The 26,874-nt window shown below is 38.8% G+C and overlaps 1 protein-coding gene across 1 annotated transcript; it reads left to right on the forward strand.

The window, feature by feature from the left end:
- Positions 1-1,611: 1,611 nt before the first annotated feature.
- LOC114466033 (protein mono-ADP-ribosyltransferase PARP12) lies at positions 1,612-25,613 on the forward strand. The gene is made up of 12 exons (XM_028451467.1): positions 1,612-2,004; positions 5,582-5,717; positions 9,504-10,200; positions 10,283-10,333; positions 10,432-10,558; positions 11,310-11,475; positions 19,857-19,974; positions 20,049-20,139; positions 20,694-20,766; positions 22,087-22,214; positions 23,333-23,484; positions 23,719-25,613. Exons 1-12 carry the CDS (start codon positions 1,727-1,729, stop codon positions 24,261-24,263), a joined length of 2,562 nt encoding a protein of 853 aa, XP_028307268.1. The 5' UTR covers positions 1,612-1,726; the 3' UTR covers positions 24,264-25,613.
- The last annotated feature ends 1,261 nt before the right edge of the window (positions 25,614-26,874 follow it).

A 26,874-nucleotide genomic window follows, 5' to 3' on the forward strand; every position in this document is an offset into this window, starting at 1 on the left:
TTTGGGCACTCAAACCCTTCTACCACAGGAAGGTGGCAATCCATGGAGGAGTCTAAAATTGAAAAATGTAAAACATATCATGTCAACATCATGATATTCTTCAGAAAATTATTCCTATCTGTATATGAACTATCAAACTAGAACAAACAACCCAGATTTAAGACACAGTTGTGTTCTTTTTCAATAATAGCATGTCTACATTTTCTTGGAGCAAGTGAGACCTTTGGACATCGACTATGTCGCCTTCAGCTGAAAAGTCACGCCCAAGTACCTCTGCCAAGGAGGTCATATTTTCTCTGCCCTTTATTTGTTTATGTGCCTGTTCGCTGGATTACATAAAAAGTAGTAAACAGATTTTAACAAAATTTGAACCACAGTTAGACCTTAGGCCATGGAAGATTTCAGAGTGGCTCCAGATCAATACACTGATTCTGAAGTAGTTTAAAAAAAAAAAAAAAAAATCTCTATCTCTCATTTGCAAATAACAGATCTAGATTATATTTTGAAATGCTATTGATTACACGAGTACACCCAAAATGCCATGTTATGGATATGGATTTTAATTAAAGATGTTAAAATTGACTTCATCCCTGGGTTTGCTACTGCAGTCCTAATAAGACAAATAGCTTACAGTAGAAAATAGAGATTTCGGAGGACAATAACATGCACTGTGATTACAACAAAAGAATGAAAGTATACCAAAACAATTTCAATCTATTAATGTGTAACAGCTGTGTTTAATGTTGAGAATTGTGTTCATAGCAAAAAGCCTTTACCACAATTAGTTTACACAATACAATAAAATCATTATTTGGGATTTTTTTTCCCTACTGAATTTTATTAAACTCAAACAGTGGCTGAACCCCAACCAGTCCTGTGACCATTGACTTCTAACTTGTGTACGACATTGTAATGCGTTTTTACTGTGAGCTATTGTCCTATTGACCTTTACATTTTCTGTGTCCTGTTTTATAATGTGTTTCTTGTGATCTATTGTTTCACTGACTTTTAACACTTATTTGTGTACTGTCCTGTAATGTGTTTTCATTGTGATTTATTGTCCCCCCCCCCCCCCCCCCTCTTCTTATTGCTAACTACCATCCTAGGGACCGGGGATGCAAATTAGCATTGTGTGCTATTATTTGGCATCTATATTCCTGATAAAATACACATTTAATTAATGTGCACTGTCCCTAACAGAATCACAAATAAATAAATAAATAAATCCAAAAAGACCATTTGTCAATAATTAATATAATATAATATACCCCCAATTTATAATGTACACGTTTAGATTGAAAGGGAAAACCTTTTTCTCGCTCCTATGTGCAATTTGTACGTTCAACTCAGGTTATGTTTATTTATTTATCTTTTTGTAGAGTATAATTCTGTTATTTCCTTGTTTTGCACCTTCTACTCTTATACTGTCTTGTCTGGTTTGTTGTGTTGTAATTGTTTTATTCTGACTCTGGGCCATATCCACAAGAATTCTATTGTACCTGTACTTTTTTAACTTGTACATATGGCAATAAATTCTCTTCTATTCTATTCTATTCTTTATAACACGACACTGCCCTCAGGTGGACAGTAGTAGAATTACAAAACAAACAAACAAACATGAGTTTCGGTTTCCAATCATCAGAAATGAAACAGAGTCATCCATGTTTCCTGTTCCTGTCTCCACTACAGCACAGACAGCGGTTAAGGGAGTGAAGAAGTGGACACCATGGAGGACGAGATCTTTAAAATAATCTGCTCCAACAATGGCGCTGTGACCACCGCGGATCTGCTGCTTAACCTGTATCCCGGTGAAAGCGCCAATGTGACGGAGGTGATCAGAAACCAGGAGAAGTTTTTGCTGAGTTCCCAGTCAGGGGAGCCCAAAGTGTTGGCCAGGAGCAGACTGAGGCTGTGCAGACTTAAAGAATGTCCGCAAACCTGTGGGATGTTACACCTGTGTAAAAACTACCTGCTCAATGGATCCTGTCAGTTCGCCCAGCAAAGGTACGCGTGTTTTATTCCCTTTTCCGCTTTTCTACGCGTTAATTCAATACTACAAAACATTTACCGATAATTAAGTAGCAAATTGCACACAATTGATATGTTTTACAGTAAAAGACAAGTCAATTAAACTTCATTTCTTTGTGTTTTTGGACCGTGTCGGCCTACTGTTTTTAGTTAATGCCGTGCTGCGTTCAGGGAGCGTCGGACGATCCAGGTGTGTCGTGTTAGAGCAGTCACGTGATAACTGGTGTTTGTGTGCTGCCCCCCAAAGTAAACTCACAGATATGACAGAAAAATACACGAAACAAAAGCAAGAATACATTAAGAAATACTAAGAATTACAATTTAGCAGGAAAATACAGTTAGACATGAGGGAAAAACACCGAAAATATTCCAAAAACACACAGAAGTACTCAATTAAAAAAAAAGAACAAAACGACAACAGTAAAACACAAAGTTACTTCGAAAAATATACAAAATTACAGAAAATGACAACAAAAGCACACATAAAGACAAGGAAAAAACGTGACAAATGACTCTGCAAGCCCACAGTATAACAGACAAGCAAAACGACAACAGAAATACACACAAAAACAGTAAATGACAGCACAAATACACAATATGGCTCCAAAAAACATACAAGAAAATTACACAAAAAAAAAAAAAAAACAGAAATTTACAAAATGCCTCATAGCAAGTGACAAAACATCAAACATACACATAATGACAGAAAAACACACAAAATCCCTATTTAAAAAAACTCCTTGTTAAAGCTCAGATTACTCATTATTGTTAATGCCGATATGAATGTTGATAATGTGGCATTCCGATCAAACAGACACATTTTTGTGGCCCCTGTGATGAAAGTAGCCTACCTCTGTGTTAGAGCCTAACATGTACGGTAACAGAGGTGGAACAAGTACTGATCTTCAGTACTCAAGTGAAAGTATAGATGCTTGAATAAAAAATGAAGTAAAAGTATTGAAGTTGCTCTCTTACTTGAGTAAAATTAAAAAAAAAAAAAAAAGTACATGCTACTAAATGTACTTAAGTAAAAAGTAAAAGAAATGTCCCTTCAATAATAAGACAGGGTTTTTAAACCAGCAAATTCCATATATATATATATATATATATATATATATATATATATATATATATAATTTTTTTTTATTGATGACATTGACGTCATGCTGACAGGAGCCTTGACAAAAGCGTGGTTCTGTGCAAACTGTGTAAAAAAGAGTTTGCATACCACCAAAGCTATTCAATCCTTCAGTACCATCTCAATGCAGAGCATGTCGGAGCGAGCACCGAAACCACTGGAGCTACTAGCGCTTGCAGCTGTGTGGAAGCCCTGTGTGACTGACTTTGTACAAAGCTGAATCCACCATCAGCAAACAGACCTCCCACTGCAGCGACCCACCCACAGCTGCCTGCGCTGGCCCACACGTTTCTGACTAGCCCTGCCACTTCTGTCCCATGTGAGAGGCTGTTTACACTTGCAGGTCTCAAAGTGACAAAAAAGCGCTTCCTTGAGCTTTGAGAATGTTAACCAGCGAGTTTGTCTGAGCAACTGGCTGAAGGAGAAGAAATAGGCCTCAAGGTGTTGTGAGGCTGATGGGTGTACTAAGTACTATTATTTAGTACTTAGAGTTCCAAAGAGATTTAGGCAACGAGTTTTTATGTTTTGGGCTCAGCATCTTGTTACATTATTGACCAGTTGTAACATTTTGGGTTTTATTACATTTTTATTATTCTTATTACCGGTACATTTCGGGCTCAGAACTTTTGTTACATTAAAAGCCTTTTCACTAGGGATGTAACGATTCACCCAACTCCCGATACGATTCGATTCACGATACTGGGTTCACGATCCGATTCTCTCATGATTTATTTTACAAAATGGGACTGTATATAAATGACTGAAAAATATTCCTTTATTTTTTTTGGGAAAATACTGTACAATTTTTCATTGTCAAAAGAATCCCTTGATAAACTATTCAAAACAATGCAATTCAACTAAAAGTAAATCTTGAATGAAATAAATAAAGGAATAATACAAATGAAGAAGAAGCTTATTTTTTAAATTCTGGTTCTATAATAAACAATGCAAAACTGCATGATAGTTCTTTTTCTTTTTAAAAGTGCAACTGAAAATGTATTTTGTGCCTTAACAATTGGACTTACAAAAAAAAAAAAACAGTCATTTTACTGTATTTAGGTCAGATATTTGTTTGAACCAGCAGAGGGCGCTGGTAACGCAGTGGTCGGTTGGCATGCAGATATCTTGCAGTGAAGAAGAGATGCTATGCTAGCAGACAGAGCTAATAGAAAAACGTGACTTTTACAGAGATATTCGTGTAATATTACAGAAATTCTTTCGGTGCTAAAGGGGTAAGTAATCATTTATGAATATGTTTAAGAGTAGAAGGCGGCCAGAAAGAAAGTATTAGCAGATTTCGCCCGCCGCCAACACTCGCCCTCTGCTGGTTAAAAAAAGTACTGCGATTCATTTTTCACAGCATCGATGTGAACCTTGATACCTATGAATCGATTTTTAACTGCCTTACGATTAATCGTTACATCCCTACTTTTCACACTCTCAGAAGTCTCATTCTCGTCCAGATCTGGCGCGTGAGGTCAAGGGTCAAGAGGTGTAAACTCGAAAAACATTAGAAACATTAAACACTGGAGAATGAAATCTTTGTGCTGAATCAGAACACACAAATGCTTTGTCTGCTTTAACCCAAATCTTGTGAGTTCTGCTGCTGTTCATACAAGGGAGAAGTGAAATCGGGAAAACTCACCAAAAGCCAAATTAAACAAAGGAAAACACTGGGGAATCAAATGATCCTGGAAACGGAATTGACAGACCCATGATGGTGACGGACTACATGGCTTATTAACCTTTTCACACTCTCGGAAATCTCGCTTGTCCCATCAATGGGAGAAGGAGTGTTGTTCCCAGGCAGAGTCCAAAACTAAATCAGATTCTAGGGGTGTCCTGATCTAATGTTTTCACTTCTGATACGATACTGATATTACAGCCTTGTATTGGCTGCAATATCAGTAAAGTATTAGGTCAGTGTTATTAATAGGTTGCATTATTTCAGTGCTCTAAAAATACTTTCAGCAAATCAGACCTGCCCTGAAAGAAGATACACTACAGAATTTACTCACACATTTCATCCCTAATGAGAGAAAAAGCCAAAAGTGGCACAAAATATTGATATTGTGCTACTGCTGATTCATTATAAAAATTAAAAAAAAAATCTTGTATTTATTCAAACAGGTTAAAATACAAACAAATCTAAATTAAATATATATAAAAGCTCAGGCGAAAAATGAAAGAGACAACGGCATGACAACATAGATAATCATACCTTGTTTGTAAAGGGTGCAGATTAATGCAGTTAATGAAACAAATGAAAGGGTTTTTGTGGTTTTCTTCTCCAGTGACTTTGACCCAGTATTGTTTTTCTTGTAAAAAATATCCAGATATGAATTTTGGTCCATATTGCCCAGCCCTAACACCTGTGACAGCCGTCGCTAATCGATGTTTTTTCTTTGATAACAGGAGAGTTTGCAGGTTCCCTCATGATCTGAACTCTGCCTACAATGCAAGTTTACTGAGCAACAATGGTGTAGAAAACCTGAACAGAGCAGAGCTGTGCACGCTGCTGCTGATGAATGACGACTTTCTACTGCCTTCCGTAAGTCCAGCAGTTAATAGAGACATTAAAGTGGATATTGACTTCCAATCATAGACTAAATCAATCAATTACATGTCTTTTGGAGGAGATTAAATGTGTTCTTATGCTGCAAATACTGGAATAGTTCAACTTCTGATCTAGAATAAAACGAGAGGAAAAAAAAGTAGGATGACGCTTTTGAAGGAAATTATTCAGAAGAATCCCACAATCTAAGACAAACATCCTAATCTGACTACTGAAGAAAATATAATATATATTATAATAATATAAAATGGCTCTTATTGTGATATAATTTAGAAAAGTTTGCTCACAGCGAATAGGTCTGTCATACTTGGAAGTAGAGCTGGGCGATATATCGAATATACTCGATATATCGCAGCTTGTAGTCTGTGCGGTGTTGAAAATGACCATACCGTTAAACTCGCGGACTTTTTTTTTTTTTTTTTTTTGATTTTTTTTATTTTTTTATTTTTTTATTTTTTTAAATATCTTAGTGGCATTATGCACAAAAGGTGCACTTAAATTTAGTGTTGTTTTGAAATGTCATCTTAATGACAACATGCACAAAAGGGCACTATTTGTTTTAAAATATTGTAGTGGCATTATGTACAAAAAGTGCACTTTAATTTTGTGTTTTGAAATGCCATGTGAGTTGCATCCTGCACTAATGTCTTGTTTTGAAATGTCTCTTTGACAGTTTTGCACAGAACGTGCACTTTCTGTTGACAATTTTATGTTTGAGCCACTCACTGTTTAATAAATACAGTTATGTCAACTTTGACTTAGTTGTGATATCCCCTTTTTTGCATGAAAGTTTAAAATTGGCATATATTATGCAGTATGATCAAGAATGTTTTAATGTAGACATATAGAATCATCATACTGGTGTGAGTTTGTGCATCAAAGTGTTAATTCAAGGGTAATGCAAAATATCGAGATATATATCGTGTATCGTGACATGGCCTAAAAATATCGCGGTATTTATAAAAGGCCATATCGCCCAGCCCTACTTGGAAGCACATCATCTCCCCCCGCTCCCTTTTATCTTTCCAGTATTTGAGCATTGGGATGGTTTTCCTGATCATTCTCTCTACATGTCCTCACATTGACACAGCAGACTACTCCACAGCACAATAGGAGCATCAGATATTACCAACTGTACAACAAACAGCCTCAGAATAGACTTTAAAGTTCTGCTGCTTATGGTGTATAACTGTGTGAATGGGTTTGGTCCAGAATCCATTGGTGAGATGTTAGTCAGATATGAACCCAGCATCTGAGGTAAAAGAGAAACTGGTCTGGCCTTCTTTACAAAAGTGGTTATGTGAGGTGACCAAGACGGATGCTGTGCGATTGTAACATCAAGGTCTTTGAAGAGGTCCTCTCTTTCCACCTCAGACCCGCTGATGTGGAGTGGTTGGAAGAATCTCTGCTGTTTCCAGCTGAAATCCACACTCAGCTCTTTAGTTTTGCTGACATTCAGCAGGCAGTTGATTCCTACTGTAGGCCTGCTCGTCATTGTGGGAGATCAGCACCACAGCAGCCGTGTCGTCCACAAACTAAATTATGATGTTACTGTCTGATGTGGATACGCAGTCATGGGTGTATAATGAGTACAGCAGAAGGCTCAGCTCGCAGCCCTGAAGAGATCTTTGGCTACGGCATCATTTGTTGAACGTCCTGGACGGTATGCAAATTGTAGCGGGTCCAGGGTGGCAGTTAGAGTGGATGTGATGAAAGTTTTAATCAGTCTCTCGAAGCATTTCATGGATGTGAGCGCTAAGGGCAGTAGTCATTGCGGCTGTTGGGCTGGGTTTTCTTAGGGACAGGCGCTGTGTGAGCGAGAGGTTAAATATTACTGTAAACACTGGGGCCAGTTGTTCATCACAGGCTGTAAGGACACGTTCACTGATGCCATCTGGTCCTACTGCCTTCTTTGTGTTTACCCTTTTTAAACATCCTTTAAAGAGTTATAAAACAGCAAATGTTATGTATTTTTCAGACAGCATAAAATCCACAGCCATTTTTTTAAAATTTTTTGCTGTGCGTTGGCATTTGTAACGTTATCGTAATTTACTCGATCGGCCCGTATGTGATCAACTTTAATGAGAGTTCCTATCAATCTGTTTTTAAGGTGATAGATCTGAGAGTGTTCTAACCGGAAATAAACTCACGGGGTTCAAAGCTGAAATGGATGTTTCTCCATGAAAAGTTGCTGGGATGGGAATAAAGCTAATGCACGCTTTGAAACACCATTACTGTCAATCCAGTCTGAAAATGTGGTTTGTCTGAAAGCAGACCTTATCTGAAAGCAGACCTTAATCACTAAACAGGAATCCAAGCTTGAATCTGCCATCAAACAGCATGTGCTGTAAAATCACAGCAACATATTATAACAACCAGACATTCGTCGTTTATTGCTGAGAGCAGATACAACTGACTACTCGGGCTGTGGCCTACCCCACAACAACTAACCTGAGTCTCAGTGAATCATGCACAACATGAGTCATCGAAACATATTTACAAACATTGTCATCGGCAGGAGGCATGAGTAACAACTCGAAAACACTTGTGATGCATTCAAAAACAGACAATTGCAAACTCTTTCTGATCTCTACATCGACATTTAGAAGAATAAATAAAACGTGAACTTCAAACATGGCAAACTCTTCATTTTATGTCAAGTCACATTATGTCACTTTCAATTTATGGTTATATGGAGTAGGACAAATAAGTACAAGGCGTAAAGTTAGCTTCGATAATTTGTTAATTTAATGTCCTTTTACCACCCTCACCTAAAAGTACATTCTTGTTGGGTGTGAAAAACAATGTGACTGTCCTAGATTTGAATTTTTTTTTAAATTATTTATTTCATTCATTAAAAAAATGCAACAACAGCATTTACACGAATGAAATTGAGCAGAAAGAAGTAAAAACTTGTAATGTCTGCCCCCTATCAACACACAATTATTTACAGTTCCAGTTCCTTTGAGCTGTCTCATGCAGCCGTCTTATCAATTACAAGACATCGAAACACAAAATACAAAATAAAGTTAATCAAAACACAAAATAAAGTTAATCAAACACAAAATACAAAATAAAGTTGATCTGCTACTCTGCAGTGTTATATTTCTGTAACATTGATAATTTAACATACTTGTTAAACACATAAATGGACTTAGAAGTTTTAATTTTACAATCAAGACTGTTCCACAGGGCGATTCCTTTGATTGAGATGCATCTTTCCTTTACAGCTGATTGAAACCTGGGTTTTGTAAAAACCTCAGTACCTTTTAGTTCATATCTACTTTTTCTCTTGGTGAATCTGTTTTGCAAATTGTTTGGTAAACTTTCCAGATGAGCTTTATAGATGGTTTTTAGAAGATTATACTCTACTAGTTCATTAAATGTCAGTGTTTTTAGTTGTATGAATAAGGGATTAGTGTGGTCTCTGTATCCACTTCCACTGGCGACTCTAATCGCTCTTTTCTGTAAAAGAAAAATTGGATTGATGTATGTTTTGCAGGCACTTCCCCTCACTTCAATGCAATAGGTCAGATGTGGAACAATCAATGAGTTATACAACAGAAACAATGCATTCTTATTTAGAGAATCTTTGACTTTATGCAGTGCAGCTATTATTTGGGAGACCTTTACTTTGACATTATCAATATGTGATTTCCATGTCAAGTGTTAACTCAAAGACAAAGTTTGTTTCTTGTTTCTTTTCTCTTTTGTAGATTACTTTTCACTTTCTTTTTTTGTGTCTCTTTCTCACTCTACCAGATATGTTATGATTATAACAATGGCCCTGGAGAGTTTGGCAAATGTGAAGCTGGCAACGCTTGCAAGAGGCTTCACGTTTGTGAGAGGCACCTACGGCAGAGCTGCAGCTGCCCTAAAAACCATGACTTTAATGCTCCACAGGCATTAAAAGTCCTATGGGAGAAGGGTGTTCCTGACACACTTTTTCTAACCTTGAAATCTGCTTATGCCAATAAAGAGGCTTTGAGGTCTGCTGGCAAGTGCTCGGCTGGCAGAGGCCGCAGAGGTACAACACAGCCAAACCAGGGGAGAAGCGGCAGAGATGGTGCAAGTTGGAAAATGAGTGAGGAGTTTAGAGGGAGAGGAAGAGGTGTCTACCTTGGTAACAGAGGCCGAGGCAGGGGAGGAAACAGAGGTAGACGTGGCAGCCAACCACATCTTTCTCCAGCAGGCTCTGTCGGTGACTTCTTTGCTGATGCTGCTTTTTCAAATCTGAGTGTCATTGGTCAGCCCAACGAGTCTAATTTGAACCAGGATTTAATTAAAACATGGGACCAGCCAAATCCACTGGATAAATCTTCCACTGCAAGTAGAGGGAAAGACAGCAACTTGGGAATCTCAGAGACCGACCAATTACAACAAAAAACTTCCAATTCCAATGATAATCTGGATGGAGAAAGTGGCCAAAAAAGACCTCAGAGACAGAGACCAGTCAGAGGTAAGTTCAGTTCAACTTCAGCTTCTATTCACGCAAAGACAAAATACTCACTTTTACCTTTTGTTGGTTGTTCTTTTTCTAGACAAAACTGAAATATGCATGTTCTTCATTAAAGGAAACTGTATTCACGAAGGTGAGCTACAAATGTTGGTTTTATGTTTTTCATTTACTTTATGTGCTTCAATTTTAATCCAATCTATCATTTACAATTGTGATTATTTGTGTTCTCAGAACGATGCTTTAAAGCTCACGACAAGATGCCGTACAGATGGGAAGTCAAGGAGGGCAATCAGTGGGTCGCGATGCCTGATAATGAGAGTATTGAGAAGGACTACTGTGACCCCCAAAACTCCTACAGGTACTTCAGATACAGAACTAGCTGATAATGTCAACTTGCCTCCCCAAGTCCAGAGATATTTCAGCAACAGAGGTCAACTTTAGGGCGCACTTACATTAGAGCCTGCTGTTCCAAGCACCACTTCCCCACATACATCATCACGTTGACAAACGACATACTGTAAGCATGGCCGCAGATTTTACATTTTCATTTTTACATTTTCATCAAGGACTCAGTGTCCCCTAGGTTTGCCATTTAACACCCTAGTGGTTTACCGTTTTTATGAATGTGCAAGCCAGGCAGTAAAAAAGGTCTTACTACACATATTGATTCCCAACCATGAGAGAGAAAACTTTACCTTGGTAGAAACACCAACATATTTTCAGCCGCTGTTGCTTAGTGCACACCCATTACATAAAAACAAGTCGAGAATGTGTCTCGGTTCACGAGCTAACCACCGCTAACATCTCTACTAAAAGCCTCAAGCCCAGGCTGCCGGACCCCCTCAAAGAATATCACTAGTTAGCCAGTGAGGTTATCCTAACAACAGAGTAACCATCCTTATTCATGTACCGTCTCTGCTTGCAGAATATTATCATATTTAGAGAAAAATGAGCAATGTGTAATGACAATCCTGTGCTGAATATTATGGCCAAAAGAAGTCAAGCTACTCTATCAGCAGTTAATCGTTATTTCAAGCTAATTAGCCATTAGCTGAGTTATCACTAAAGCATTTATATGGAGGTTACTTTTCTCATTATTTTGCTTGCAGTTCGAGCAGCCCACCTGTACATTTTGACACGATGACCTGTGGATCAAACAACGTGCGGCGACTGTCAACCCTTAACTCTGTGGCTGAACCGACTTTTATTCACACCACCGAATGGCTCTGGTACTGGCAGGATGAGGTTGGAAACTGGAACCTGTACTCTACAGATGTGAGTGACTGTGCTCATGAATAAGTGACAAGCAATGTAGATTTCCAATCACACTGACACATACCTGAACCCATTCCAATGCGTAGTGACTCATGTTTATTAATACTTATGTCAGGTTGTTCTCTTTAGAGACATTCCCTGGGTGTGGCGAAATATGGATTTTTAAAAGCTGTTGGCAGGTTTATTTTAAACAGAAGTTACAATAAATAACTTTATTAGCAGATGATTTGTACACAAGACAAGGTGCAGCGGGATCAAAATATCATGGTTTTCAACAGGTGATTGTGGCATCCTGCTGATTGTTAGACATATGCAGAGCTCTTATTGGTTCACTGGAAAGGTGTGGTTCAGTTTACACTGTGAGCACTTTTTATCAGAGTTCACAAGCAGGCAAACTTACTCCCAGTTTTCTGGCATTAATTTATCCGCACCAGATTTCATTGGTGCTGTCCCGCCTCTATTGTCAACTTCACACAAAGATAACAAACCTATTTCATTTTTCCCCCCTTGTCTGCATTTGTCTTCTTAAGTTGACAGTACATTTAGTGCAGATAAATTGAGGTAGTGGTTGGCACTTAATCAGTGAGAGTAGAATTTACTCAATATTTTCAGTTCAAACCACATAGTTCTGTTGAATTTAAAGTATTACTTTAGTAAAGTGTATCCAGTATTTTGCCTGTAGCAATTGATGGATTTCTGCTAGGGGTGAGCCGATCCGATATCAGATATCAGTCCGATATTAGCCTGAAAACGAATATCGGATTCAAGTTTTTTTTTTTCTTTTGTTTTTTTCTTTTCTTTTCTTTTTGAATGTAGAATACATGCATAGATTTTTCATTTGAGATTTTATAGTATAGATTATATATATATATATATATATATATATATATATATATATATATATATATATATTTACACATTCCCCTCCAAAAGTATTAGAACGGCATGGTCAATTCCTTTGTTTTTTTTTTGTATACTGAAGTAATTTGGGTTTCAGATCCAAACATGAATGTGAGACAAAAGTTCAAAATTCCATCTTTTATTTTATGGTTAATTACATCTAGATGTGTTAAACAACTCAGGACAGAGCACCTTTTGTGTGATCAGTCACCTGTGAAAACTGCATGTGCTGTTAAGCAAACATGAAGACCAGAGAGCTGTCTATGGGAGAAAAGCAAACAATTTCTGAAGCTGAGAGAAGAGGGAAAATCGATCAGAGCTATTGCACAAACATTGGGCATAGCCAATACAAAAATGTCATATGTCTTGAAAAAGAAAGAAACTACTGATGTACTGAGCAACAGACATCGAACAGGTTGGCCAAGGGTATCAACAGCATTTGATGACAGAAACGCCCAAAGACAAGTCAGTGACATCACTGCCAACCTCCATAGGGCAGGGTTGAAGGTATTACAATCCACTGTTCGAAGAAGACTTTGAGAGAATAAATATAGAGGCCATACCACAAGATGCAAACCACTCATCAGCAAAAATGTTGGAAGGCCAAATTGAATTTTGCAAACAAGTACAGAAGATGAGCCACAAAAGTTTTGGAACAAAGTTTTATGAACTGATGAGACCAAGATGATCCTCTACCAAAGTGATGGAAAGGCCACAGTATAAAGAAAGAAAGGATCTGCTTATGATCCACACAAGCTCATCTGTGAAGCATGGTGGAGGTAATGTTATGGCTGCTTATGGAATAGGGATGGGAATTGATAAGAATTTAGCGATTCCGATTCCATTATCGATAAATCTTATCAATTCGATTCTTTACCGATTCTCTTATCGATTTTCATTGGGTGAGGGAATTAAATAATACAAATGGATTTGTTTGCTTTAACTCTTTATTATATTATCTTTGTCTCTTTAATTTCCTGCAGGAATATCCGCTCTCTTTTAATACACCAGTTATAGATTGTTTTCACTGGATAATAATATATATAAAAGCACTAGATAAAGTTGTTGTTGTTTTCAGAAAAAAAGTCTGTGCAAGAAGCAGCTTTTGCCCGAGTGTACAGAACCCGGAAGTGAGTAGCGTAGCAACAGAGACGCTACAAACACAGCACAGAGGACAGCACAACTGTGGGTGGAGGAGGTGGATTCTCCACGGTGGACAGCAAACAACTATATGGTGGAAGGAGCTTCACTTGGCGCTAGCATAAACACAATAGACAGGACAGATAAATTATTATTTTATTTATCAAAATGTAAAATATTACCCATATGTGGCTGTAGGTGATTTTGGAAGGTCTTAATATAGCATGACATAAGACCATTAAATGTTATTCACTGTAAGTTAATTTAGTAATGTCTGTTTCAATACTTTTGCTCACTTGAAAGGGTTCAAACAAAAGATGCTCTGTCCTGAGTTGTTTGACACATCTAGTTGTAAATACCATGAAATAAAAGCTGGAGTTTTGAACATTTGTTTCATATTCATGTTTTGATATGAAACCCAAATGTCTTCAGTATACAACAAAAACAAAGGAATTGACCATGCCGTTCCTTACCATTGGAAGGGACTATAATATATATACTGTATATATAGAATCAAGGCATTTTTTTTAATTTCCCCCCTAGTGGCAGGTCAGGAGAAAGCACGGGTTTAGTTACTCTTTAAATTGCAGGAAAGTCCTGCAAATAGGGAAAGACAACGAAACAGGAATGAAACAGAAATGAATGAAGTGTACATTTTGAAATGGGAAATAAGAGTCCCTATGTTTGCTCCTGCAACACAGTGTACAAATGCACAAGTGCTTACTATTGTGTTTCATCATAACACAAGAAACAGCAGGAGGAACACAAGGTGAATTTCATTTGTAATAAATGAAGCCTGGAACCTGTAATCATCCATTGTGTTAATATCTAGTTTGAAACCGTTTGGGCAAAACTGCAATCTGGATGTTGCAATGAAATAGGTAAATTGATTGATTCTCTTACCGCCTGTCTCAATGATTTTTCTTTATCGTCAAATAAGCCTTTTTTCCAATTCACTTAATTTTCATAATCCCAAATATGCTCCTAACGTATTAAGTCCTTTAACCTGTGTGACTGAGTTAGCTACTGGCCCAGCAGCACGGTGAAGTGGCTGCAGCAGCAGCTGGGTGTTGTTGAAGTTATCCACTCTAACAGCGTGCCTGAGCCAGCAGAGCTGATCTGGGCTAAAACTGGCCTCCGTGCGGCTGTTTCGGTGATATTTGGGAAACAGATGATATTGGGAGACCTTGTGACATCACGAACAGCCTTCCTGAAGAACACAAGCTGACTGAATATGAATAGTGGTGTATTGTACTTTTACCTTTTTCTTTTTGACATTTATTTAGTGTTGGACTGAGAGGAAATGTAGCTTTCAGTGACTGATGCATAGATGTATACATCTTTTGTTCATAATGTCTAGATACTGGTTATTCTTTTGCTAATTACCTGGGTTGAAACTGGCTGTACTTCTTCTTGTCATCCATACCTACTTATGTCAATGTCAATGTCAACTTTATTTATATAGCACATTTCAAAACAGCTACAACTGCCCAAAGTGCTGTACAGCAAACATTATAAAATACAATGTAAAAGCAGTCACAAGATATACAGCATAAAACAATAATAATAAAATACATGGGATCTGCTCAACTTGTGTTGAAAGCCACAGCAAAAAGATGGGTTTTCAACAATGACTTACAAACATGAATGGACTGGGCCATTTTGACATTCAGAGGAAGGCTGTTCCAGAGACTCGGAGCCGCTACGGCAAAAGCCCGGTCACCTCTGGTTTTGCGCTTAGCTATAGGCACCACCAGAGTCAATTGATTGGAGGATGTCAGTGTTCGACCTGGATCACGAAACAACAAAAGCTCCGAAAGGTAGGATGGAGCCAACCCATTCAGACATTTAAAAACCATCAACAGTATCTGGAACTGAATCCTAAAACTGACTGGAAGCCAGTGCAGAGAGGCCAACACAGGAGTTATGTGCTCACGTTTCCTCGTTCCCGTGAGCAAACGCGCAGCTGCGTTTTGAACCAACTGCATACGCTGGATGGAAGTTTGATCGAGCCCACAGTACAGAGAGTTACAATAATCTAAGCGACACGTAATAAAAGCATGAATGACACGCTCCAGGTCGGCGTGAGGCAAATGGGATTTGATTTTGCTGAGCAAACGCAGCTGAAAAAAGCTATTTTTGACGACTGAACTTATTTGTCTGTCAAACTTAAATGAACTGTCCAAAACAACCCCAAGATTCCTAGCAGAGTCGTGGAAATAGATACTCAAAGGGCCCAGAGCAGTGACATCACATGAGTTACCAAATACAACAATTTCAGTTTTAGAGTCATTAAGCTTTAGGCAATTTTGAGCCATCCAGTCCTTTACTTCCTGTAAACAGTCAAAAAAAACTTGAGCATTGTCTGTGCCTGGCTTCAAAGGCAGATAAATTTGCAGGTCGTCTGCAAAACAATGAAAGTCCATTTTATATTTTCTGAAAATTGACCCAATGGGCAACATATACATTGAAAACAATAAGGGGCCCAAAACGGAGCCCTGCGGCACACCACAGCTGAGTGGGGCAACTCCAGAAACGTAAGGACCAAGGTGGACGGCAAAAGATCCATTTTCAAGATACGATCTAAACCAACTTAAGGCAGTACCTTTAATGCCAACATGATTTTTGAGGCGTGACAGCAATATTTCATGATTGACAGTGTCAAATGCTGCCGTTAAATCTAAAAGTACCAAAACAGTAGAGCAGCCTAAATCAACAGACTTATCCCAGACAGGATCGCAGAGATCTGCTTAAATCTACTTTAGCGTAGAAACTGTGATGGTTGATATTGTCTGAATGTTTAGGGCTTAAACATAAATTCATTTGATGAATGACTCGATCCTGCTGTATATCTCAGACGTTGTTAGTGTTCTGGTCTTTCTTGGGGTTTGCATGTTTTTGTTAAACCCTCAAATTAAAATTGGCAAACACACACACACACAAATCTGTTTGTGTCTTTAAATCCGGCCCAGAGTGTATTCATGGTATGCTGAGAGATCTGAGCTGATGAAATCTCACACAGGATGCCACACAGCCTGTACACATTGCTCCGACGTCTCTGAGGATTTTTATTCGAGACATTATGTGTGGTTGAATAGCACAAAATTGAATCAGTCAAAGTCCTAAAGGACTGTAGTACTAAGAAAGCTGAAGCCTTGTTTACATTCTACAAAGCTGAACAACAGGTTTTGTGTGTCAAAGTAGAATTTGGACTTTTTGAGTTTCAAAATAAAGGAAGAAATGAGATTTTAGGAGACAGACTTACAGATGTGCATCGAAATTTAAAGGTGGAAAGAATGTAGGTCACAGTCAGGAAACAAAAACAAAAGTAAACTAAAGGCACAAAAAAATGTGTTGAATATTTAGAAAAATACAAGTTGGTTGGATTTATTGTGGAGACTAGGGTTTCTGTATTTTGTATTCTAAAAGGGACATGTTTATAAAATGGTGAATATCATAATTTTCTGGAATATGGCCACAAAATAATTTGCATATGATTTGAAATGATTGTACAGTAGTTTATTAATTCCCCTGCATGTATTTGTACTTTTTATAGCCTTGAATGTGGTGCACCAGTAACTGAAACTCCCTAGTTCCTTTAAATGTTTTCCTCTAATCTTTTTTTCTCGCAAAAAATGACACTCTTTGACAATTTTTTATTTCTAACTTTATTCTCCCAGCAAAAAAAACACTGCTAGAAATCACCACATGCACAGATGAGGATTCCAATGTAAATCTATGCTACAATTTAGTTCCTGGAATATAAAGTGTAGTGTCTCACTGGATACCTGAGGTTACAAATAGCACTAAGAGAGCTGCTCAGGTATAAACACATGTCTGCAGGGCAGCTGTGGCTACAGTAGTAGATTACCACGACTGTGTGTGGTGTGAGTGTAAAGCGCTTTGAGGGGCGGAGTCACTAAGATCTGAAATAAAGGGATGTAAACCTGATGTGTCCCTAAATCCTTTGGTGGCGCTGTTTGCTCTCCTGCTGTGGGAAATTCACTAACATTGCGGCACTTATAGCTGCGCGTATAGACGTGGTTGAGACCGCCCTATTTAAATGAACATTTTGCACATTCAATGTGGAGAGGTGAGTGCATAGAAGCACTTTTTTTTTTTTTTTTTTTAAACAACAACTTTAAAACCTAATGATATTTTTCCCCCCTAATTTATTGTGGCTGTTCCATCAGGTCCTGTAACTTTACTCTTATCAGTCCATGAAAAACAGGCAGATTTGGACAGAAACCATCCTATTGATCTGTTAATGCCATTGATCGAAGTTAATACAGCAACACAGTCTGTCAATCAGTCGATCAGCACTATTTGAGGATGGTCTACTGATCATCATCCAGCAGGTCTGAGCTCCTGAGCAGCGCTTAGCTGATTCTGGCCTGACGAGTTTTACAGTCAAAACACAGAGAGGAACATAGACACAGGAGCTCACTGGAGCGGAGCGTTCGTAGCGACATCCATGGATCTTTGCGCACAGCATCCTCTCTGCACCGCAGCCACACTGGACTCCACACGCGCGGCCGCGGGTGTCCAGCTTTTTCTCTCCCTCACGCACACTTGTCTTTACTCTGCATTTTCTTATTTAGACGCCGTTAATATTGACAATTGACCTTTCGCAAAATCCCGCCCACAAACAGCCATTGTCCATACTTCCGAGCAACCGTTACTATGTAAACACGGTCCAACATGCACAGTGTGTACAATGGTGAAGCAGTGTGCTCATGGCTTGTGCATGTCGGATACCAGGCACCCCAAGAGTTTGGCTGGGGGAGTCGTGTTCATTCCATTCCCAAAACCGAAAACACAAGGGGAGTGATGTCTACAATGGACTATAAAACTATAAAAACGTCTCAGGGATGTGTGTGTGTGTCAGTATGGGAGATGTGTATGTTTTTAACATTATCTCATCTAGTCTGCACTAATGTCTATGATCAGCAAAATGACAATAATGCTTGATTTGATTTGATTTGATTTGATTTTCATTAAATAAGGTGACATGACATTCACGTCCCTAGTGAAGTCCCTGAATGCCAGGTTAGCGCCGCTAGCTCGTCCATCTTATTGGAGAAAGATCTAACATTCCCCATGATGACGGATGGGAGGACGGGCTGATATCTTCTCCCTCTTGCTCGGCACTTTGCCCCCACGCGACATCCCTGTCCTTTTCGGGTCGCATTAGCACAGAGCGCTAACAGCTGATTTCGGGTGTAATCAATAGGGCCGTGGCTCTGAGCAATATCTCCCGACACGATTGGAAAAATTGCAGACACAAGTAGCAGAAAAATAAGTGCAGTTTGGGCGTCCATGTTTGAAAGAACTAAAGGAACACACTAAGAATAAAAAATCTAGGTAAACAAGGTAAAAAGAAAGGAAAAAGGTCAGCTGTGAGCTGGAGCTGCTGCTGTGTCCATTTGGTGGATCGCTTCGGTAGTTGTAATATCCCTTTCGTGTGTTTTTTTAATATGTTGAATATATCCCTCCACAGCATATTGTAACTCCTTGGTCTGGATCTGGAGGATATTGTCCAGGTATTGCTCCAAAAAGAGTCGCTAACACACAGGTTATTCCAGCCATTCCAAATGAGACCAACTCAGGAAAATGTCGGACATCGCAAAAGTAAAAAAGGGGGGCGGGGCTTTTGCGAAAGGCCAATTGTGTTATTTTCATTATTTCTTTGAACTAGAAAGGTTCACTGGAGTCTTTTTGTTTCATCTCCGCTGTGTTTTGTGTCAACATTTACTGCAGCTGATCTCTGCGTGTGCGCATGCACCTGCTTGTCAGTCGTACTTTTCTTCCGGTGCTAAAACAATCACCGCAAACAGTTCCAGGTTTGATGAATTGCATTGCGCCTACTGCATTCATTTATTTGCATTTCCTCCTCCAATTTTTTTGCGCCCTTCATGAGATCCACCTACTTTACATATTCATCAGAGGAAAACACATTTATTTATTTTATTTATTTATTTATTCAGTTCATTTCCGACATGGTTGCAATCACAGAAATTCATTTTGACATTCAGAGCAGAATCACATTTTTTTTTTTTTTTTTTTTTTTGTCCTTTTGCATGCCGGAAAGGGCGACGGAAAAAAGCATTATGCTTATCCAGATCCGTCCCCTGATTTGAACACAGATAATTTTACATCAAACTCATAAATGGATTGTGGGCGCAGTCCTGACTCCCAGGGGTTTTTACCCCTAATTAGCGCATGGAGTGACATTTGCACACGTTGTAACACCCCTAAACCTTTAGTGCATCCACCCCTCAGTGTCCAAAAAAGGGCTAAATAAATTAAATGTATTATTATTATTATGTGTTGCAATGCAGATCAATGGACACAATCCTGCAGACATCAGCAGTGCAGCCCTGGAGCAAAAGTTTTTGGATGACGAAAAAGATGTGGAGTTCAGCGCCGGGTCACAGTCCTATACCCTCAGTTTAAAGGGTAAACAAGGAAAAAAAAAACAATGAGATGAATTTTTGGAAAATGTGCTAAAATTATCTTTGTTTTTCTCTCAGACATGGTACAGACAAACAAGCGGTATGGTACAATCAGAGTTGTGAGTAGACGGCCTCGATTCGTCTCTGCTGAAGATGTGAAGAAAAGGAGGTACGGCATCACAAATAGCATTAACACCTTCACCAATGGGTTAATAAAGGATTCATGTCGTGGTTAATGGAATTTAAAGATTTCAATAGGAAGTTAGGTTTTTCTTGTGGAAAATAAATTAAGTTCCAATTGTGCATGATTTGGTCTTTTCTTTTTAAGTTTATACATGAGATGTTTACTGTATGCAAGGGAGCCGTGGCAAGATATATTACCAAAAATAAACATGGGGGGTGAAAGTAACAAGTAACTTTTACTTTGAGTACTGTTTAATTGAGCTACTTTTTACTTGTATTTGAGTGTTTTATGTATGACTTACTTAATAAAGTAAAATTTCAATTAAGTAACAGTACTACTTGAGTATGATACATCAGTACTCTGTTGATTTATACTGCATTGCAGATTAATTCCTCTTACCTGAAGTTTGCTTGACCTGGCTTTCACCTCAACAAACATCTCATAAAACTAAACTACGTAATGGAAAAACCTCTCTCTCTCTCTCTCTCTCTCTCTCTCTCTCTCTCTCTCTCTCTCTCCCCCTCCCCCTCTCCCTGCAGAAAGCCTCGGCCAAATGTTTCATCTGTACCAGACCATTGGGACAAGTCAAAGATTACAGACGCAGGATTCATTGTACAGTGAAGACACATCATGTTCAAACTGCATGCAATAACACCGACGCCGAAGTTTAGACTTTTCTGGCTAAGCTTTTGATTCAGCTTTTAAAAAAAAAAACATTTTACTTAATATTCTGATCATACTCACTTGCAATATTAATGGTCTTTCAATTTTTGATTGAGATTTTTTTCTCTAAAATAAATAATTGCCACTACTGTAAAATGATGGGGCCTCATTTATCAACCATTGGTGTGCTCAAATCTGAGTGTACAGCAATATTCACGCAAGCTTTGGGATTTATCAGTTCCTACGTGAGCGTACGCTACGATCAGTTCTCACGCCAAGTCTGAGCTCGTGTACGCAAATCTGAGTTGGTGGATTTGTGGAAAAAAAATATATATATAAAACAAAACAAACAAAATAAAACAATTTTTTAAAAAAAGGACACGTTATTGCTGATACTACTTTTTGAGAAAGTGTAAGATGTTGTTTTAGCCTGTTGAGTTTTTCACAACATGGCATTGGTAAATGGAGCTTCTTTTGATGAGCCTGAGGGGCCACAGCGCAGGAACCCTGTTCAGCACTGCCTCCACTGGGGGGCCTCATTCATCACTTTAAAAATGTAAAATATACATTAAACCTTTGCAAATGCACTGCAGGGTTTACGTGATGAAGTATCGTTGGTGTAATTGGATAAATGCATAATAAACACAGACAAGGGACAACATTTAATCATTTAAACATTGATTTTAAGGCTTTTTTTAGCGTTTCGTTAACTTCTTTTAATGTGTTATTTATTGCCTCACGGACAACTGAGGCTGATAAATGGCATAATTCTGTCCACTTGTTCTTGACCGAAATGTAAAGAATTGTCTTGATCATATATTAGGCATACGCTTTAAGGCTGTGAAAGAATACAATTTAATTTAAACCATCATTAGGCATTAGTTAAGTTGAATTAATTCCAGTTTTCACACGTTAGAAAAGCACATCTTTGTTTTGCTCCACCCCAGATGTGAGGATCCTGATTTTTATCTTGGAGAACTTTATTTTCTTGCCAGAGTTTGTTTGACCTCAGTGGGCGGGGCCTCCGAAACAGGAATATTCAAGGGTGTAAAATGCTTCTGACAATCGAATTCAGTCGCCGCACTCATCAATATGTGATCATTCGTAAGCTATGATTGGTCTGATGAATCACACGTGTTCTGTTGTACGACCATTCAAATTTGCACCCGTTTTCACCCAAGGTTGATGAATGAGGCCCGTGGTCTTTAATCAGATTAAAATGTTCCAGGTAGCAGAGACTAAAATGTTTGTCATGTCAATGTTTTGCAGAGAATCCCCCTTCAGTGCACCTCAGCCGAGTTTAAGGAAGTTGAAGCCCTTTTCTCAAAGACCATGACAGGCTTTGACGTCCAAATTGAGAGGATTCAGAACAAAGCCCTTTGGGAGAAATATCAGTTGTACGTATGAGTGTTTGAGGACGTTTTCAAATCAATGTTTACTTTGACAGAAGAATGTGGGGTCCGTGCTGTTCTCAGTTATCTATAAAATCTTACGAGCTTAGGGCAGGATCAAGAAATAAGACTCAGTAGTGACACGACGGCTGCCGGGGTAACCGCTACCATCAGCCAAGCAGGCTCGGAAGCGTTGAAGCGTGACGACTGCGCGGGAAATTCAGACCATGGATTGCAGTACATAATGCAGCACACAGCCTGTTCAAGGCAATAGGGACATATGTGTGTGGGCTCATTCTTTTTGTTTTTGAACCCTTCATCACCCATTAGTATTAAAAGACTTAAAATTAATGTTTATATTTTGACAATTCATGCCCTATGCTCCTTTAAGTTATTCCCTTTAAAGCTGCAGTATGCAAAATCATGAGACGTTCCACATTCCTCCCTCCCCTGCCTGTTTTGAAATTGAAACTTAAACTTCCTTTACCGGTGTCAGATCATGAACTCTGGGAGCCCTTTGCTACGTTTTTCTCCATAGACACTAGTGACAAATGTAGGGACTTTGTCTTGTGAAATGCTGCACTCGGACTGAAAGTGGATTGCGCGCAGTCCTCCCAACATACTGAATCAGAGGGACCTCCGTAAGTCTGTTCGTCCTGAGTATATTTGAGCCTTTAAACTGTTGATTCTCCACGTCAGTTGTCCTGTTTCCTCTTGCTTTGCCGTATAACTGCTCTGATTTACACTGCGATGGAGACTTCTGCTGGAACGTCCGCCATTACACTTTTACTATTGATGGTACGGGGCGCGCTTGACTTCAGTTGAGAAACCAATAGTAATGCCCAAAACAGCTCATGGATCACTCCGTTTGTTAAAAGATCTCTGATTGGCTGAAATCCAGCATCACACTCCTGGATTTCAAAAGTATAAATATAAAGCCAAGAGAAGGTCCAGAGATTCACTGTCCACTCAGAACACTTTGAATTGAAATATGCTCAAAGGTGATTATGGATATTTGACCAAATGATGCCAAAAAAACTTACATACTGCAGCTTTAAATGTACTGTACATCTAAATGTTAAATCCTAATGAATGCGCTGTTACATGGTTTCTCTGAATTGAAGGCAGAAGAATCAGATGAAAACCAGCAACGGTGGTCGCAATGTGACAGAGAAACAACTTTTCCACGGCACTGACTCCTCACACGTGGACACCATCTGCCGCGAAAACTTAGACTGGAGAATCTGTGGAACTCATGGCACTGCGTATGGCAAAGGTACGTTCAGAAATAGCCTATTGGGAACCCACTTTTTGACGCAAGACTTCTAGTGGATGTAAGTGTTTGGAAATATAAAGATACAGTTTAAAAGGTAGATAAATATACAATCATGTTTAGCTTCACAGAAAAATATTTGGACTTTTTAATTTTTCAAAATAAAGTGATAAAATTGCAGGCGCTGCTCTTCTCTCTTGTGTATTGGAGGTTTTTCTCTCTGTCCCTTTTTTCCAGGTAGTTACTTTGCCAGAGATGCTACATACTCTCACAACTACACTGGGGGCACTGGTGTCAATACCATGTTCCTGTCTCGGGTGCTGGTAGGTACCTACTGCAGGGGTTCCTCTGAATACAAGCGACCTCCTCCCAAAAAATGTGGAGACGGTACTTTCTACGATAGCTGTGTGAACGATCATAACGACCCCTCCATTTTTGTTGTGTTTAAAGAGCAACAGATCTATCCGGAGTACCTACTAAAATACAAAAAATTGCACCCGCTTGTTGAGATGTATGGTGCTGTACCTGCACAAAAACCTGCTGTAGCACCAACACCTATAAATATATCACAATCAACTCCAGCACCAACACCTGCTGTAGCACCAAGACCTACACTTAGATTACAACCAACTGCATCACCAAGACCAGCCATCCCATCATCTTACCACACCGTGCCCTCTCAACAGCCCAGCACACCTTACTACAACTCTTCCACAACACGCATCGAACCAGTTCAACCTTCCACACCCAGCACAAAGTCTGATTCCTGCCTCATTATGTAATGCAGTAATGGAATTGGAAGATCATGGGACGTGGAAGGTGTTTCTGCAAATTTGATCTAGTTTAGCAAGTCTTTCAAACACACAGAGTATCTATCTTATTAGTTTCCTAAGTGCTAATTTCAACATTGTTATATACACTACATACAGCATTACAGCACATTACATACATTGTATGCACACATGGATGTTTATTATTATTATTTTTTTATCAGACCTTCCCATTACTGTCTCTTTACCATATTAATACCAAAGTCATATAAAAGAGTAGAGGGCAGGTCTGTGGGTTTTTTAACGACCCTCCCTCATATGCTGATTAGCTATAAATCATTTAAGACAATTTTATATGTTTACATTTTAAAAAGGCCGCACATACACTACCACATTGCCCTTCCCCTCAAATGCTTATTAATGTTTATAAATTTGCAACAAAAATATGGAGTTTTCTTTACCATATTACAAGCAAATTACTTGATCTCCATAGCTTCAGTTTTGACACAAATTCTGTTTTTTTTTTTTTTTTTTTTTAAAGGTTTATATTCAAACTTGTAAACAACATTTTCTAAATGTAAGCTTTTTACTTCCTCCTGTCATTTTAGTAGTTGGCCTGTGATGGTAACACTGGACTTAGCGACACTATCCTATCACTTCCTTTAACAGCCAGTAGATGGCGACAGATACGCCTATGTATATTAATAATTAGCCTGATTACAGTAGGAGTCAGGCTACTAATTAATCACAGATGTGAGCTCTGGCTGATGACTTGTTTCACGCCTCGTTTAAGATATTTAACGTGTTCAAGGTTCACTAGGTGCTATTTTTAGTCGTGTTTTGCTCACTCAGAATTATTGATACGAGCACCGTTTATTTGACTTTACAGTAACAGAGCTCCATTTAATGATGTATACATGAAAGATCAGCTTGATGTTCAGTTTCCAGCTTCGTTATGAGCCCGATCTGTGCATTTTTCTAAATGCTGCTGAAATATAGTGAAAACGTATGTATATCGGGCCTCTTAGCAAAAGGAAGTGGTCATAAAAATGATCAATAGTGCTGCTGTGGTTTTTCTGTCGCGTCATAAGCCATTATGCAGGTCTTTTCATGCACGCACACAAATGCACAGAGTACACTTCCACTGTGTTTCTAGATTAGAAACGATTATATTTAGATCTTAAAATGGGGTTTAAGTGTTGCACACCCTCATGTTTTGTTTTTTCTTTCTTTATGATTTACCTTTTAACGTTAATTAGAGAAATGTATTGTTTAACCAAATGTTTGTAAAATACCAACCCAGGACTTTTATGGTTTGTACACACGTGATCATATTGAAATGAATAAACATCCTGGAAATCAGCAGTTTTTCTGTGTTTTAATTTGTGGTATTGATAGTATTGTTTGCTAATAGAGCTCACACCAACAGGCACATTAACAGATCCCCAAAACCATCTACGTTTGATAGACTAAGAGATGATGTAGTTGCTGAAAATACAGTGTGAGGCGCTCGAAGAAGGATTGCAATGCACTGGCAAGATGTCAAAGCTCTGTTGACTGTGTGCACTCAGGCAATGGCCGTGCGCACACCAAGGATTTGCCTGGCAATGTTTCCAGGATGGCTGTGTCTATCAATGCCCAGTCTAGAGGGAAAGGTGAAGGGGTCCAGGCCGATGAGAGGTCAGTGATTCCTCGTCTGTGCAGCTAAGATATTGAGTCCGTGGGCAGAGTGCAAAAGGAGAAAAGTGCACGGTTGCAGGTGGACAGCATCAAATAAAACCTAAGAAAAAGGAAAGCACCCTTAGTGTGACTACATGATCAAAGTAGCATCACACAGGCTATTTAATTTTTGAAAGTGTCTATTTGCACGGTTGCCATATGGACAACCCCCGGTGCTATAAACCCATGCCACTTGACCCCACAGGTCACGTGATGTACAGCCCTCCGCCATGATGGAAACGTTTTAGCGAAGCAGAGAGCCCACAGCGATGGTAAACTTTTGCGCTGTGTTTGGGTGTTTTAACACAAGTCTTTCTTCAGGAAATTAAACGTAACTAAATTAACTAAATTGTTTTATTTGCATTGATCCAAGTGTGCAGATCTTTTTTTCACACAGATGTACAGTATGACATCAATAAAATAGCTCGGATTCTGTAAAACCAGCATTGCACACTCATATTACAGATTAATTATGAAAAAAATGTGCCTTCTTACCCTGGATTTAACCACATGGAGTCCATTATGAATAAAAGCAGCAACTTCACAAATCCAGCCACAAACAAACTGGTTGTAAGCTTCCAGTTCCTTGAAACTTCTCATGTGGTCCATTGTGTATGAGCTACTGTAGATGTAAAGACGAGGTCATTCACAATGTCAGGATAAGTCACTCCCGGGAAATAAGAGACATCTTCATTCCATTTGTCAACAGGAACTTTGTCGTGGTCATTCCCACCGGTCAGACCCAGTTTCTCCTTGTACGGACTTCTCTCAGCTTTTGGTAGAGTGTCAACATAATCCGTGGCCTCCGACATATTGAGGTCAAACAGTGAAAAACTTCGACAATCGTTGAGCACATGGGCTGCTTTCTATAAGGAAAAAAAATAACACTATTATTCAAGTAAAC

The sequence above is a fragment of the Gouania willdenowi genome, chromosome 6, assembly GCF_900634775.1.
Source record: "Gouania willdenowi chromosome 6, fGouWil2.1, whole genome shotgun sequence".
In the NCBI taxonomy this organism is placed as follows: domain Eukaryota; kingdom Metazoa; phylum Chordata; class Actinopteri; order Blenniiformes; family Gobiesocidae; genus Gouania; species Gouania willdenowi.

What these genes read in the sequence shown, in the direction of transcription:
- LOC114466033 (XM_028451467.1), top strand. Translation starts at nt 1,727, where the DNA reads ATGGAGGACGAGATCTTTAAAATAATCTGCTCCAACAATGGCGCTGTG. An exon ending in TTACAGACGCAGGATTCATT is followed by an intron (nt 20,767 to 22,086) that starts GTACAGTGAAGA and finishes AATGTTTTGCAG; the next exon opens with AGAATCCCCCTTCAGTGCAC. An exon ending in TGGCACTGCGTATGGCAAAG is followed by an intron (nt 23,485 to 23,718) that starts GTACGTTCAGAA and finishes CCTTTTTTCCAG; the next exon opens with GTAGTTACTTTGCCAGAGAT.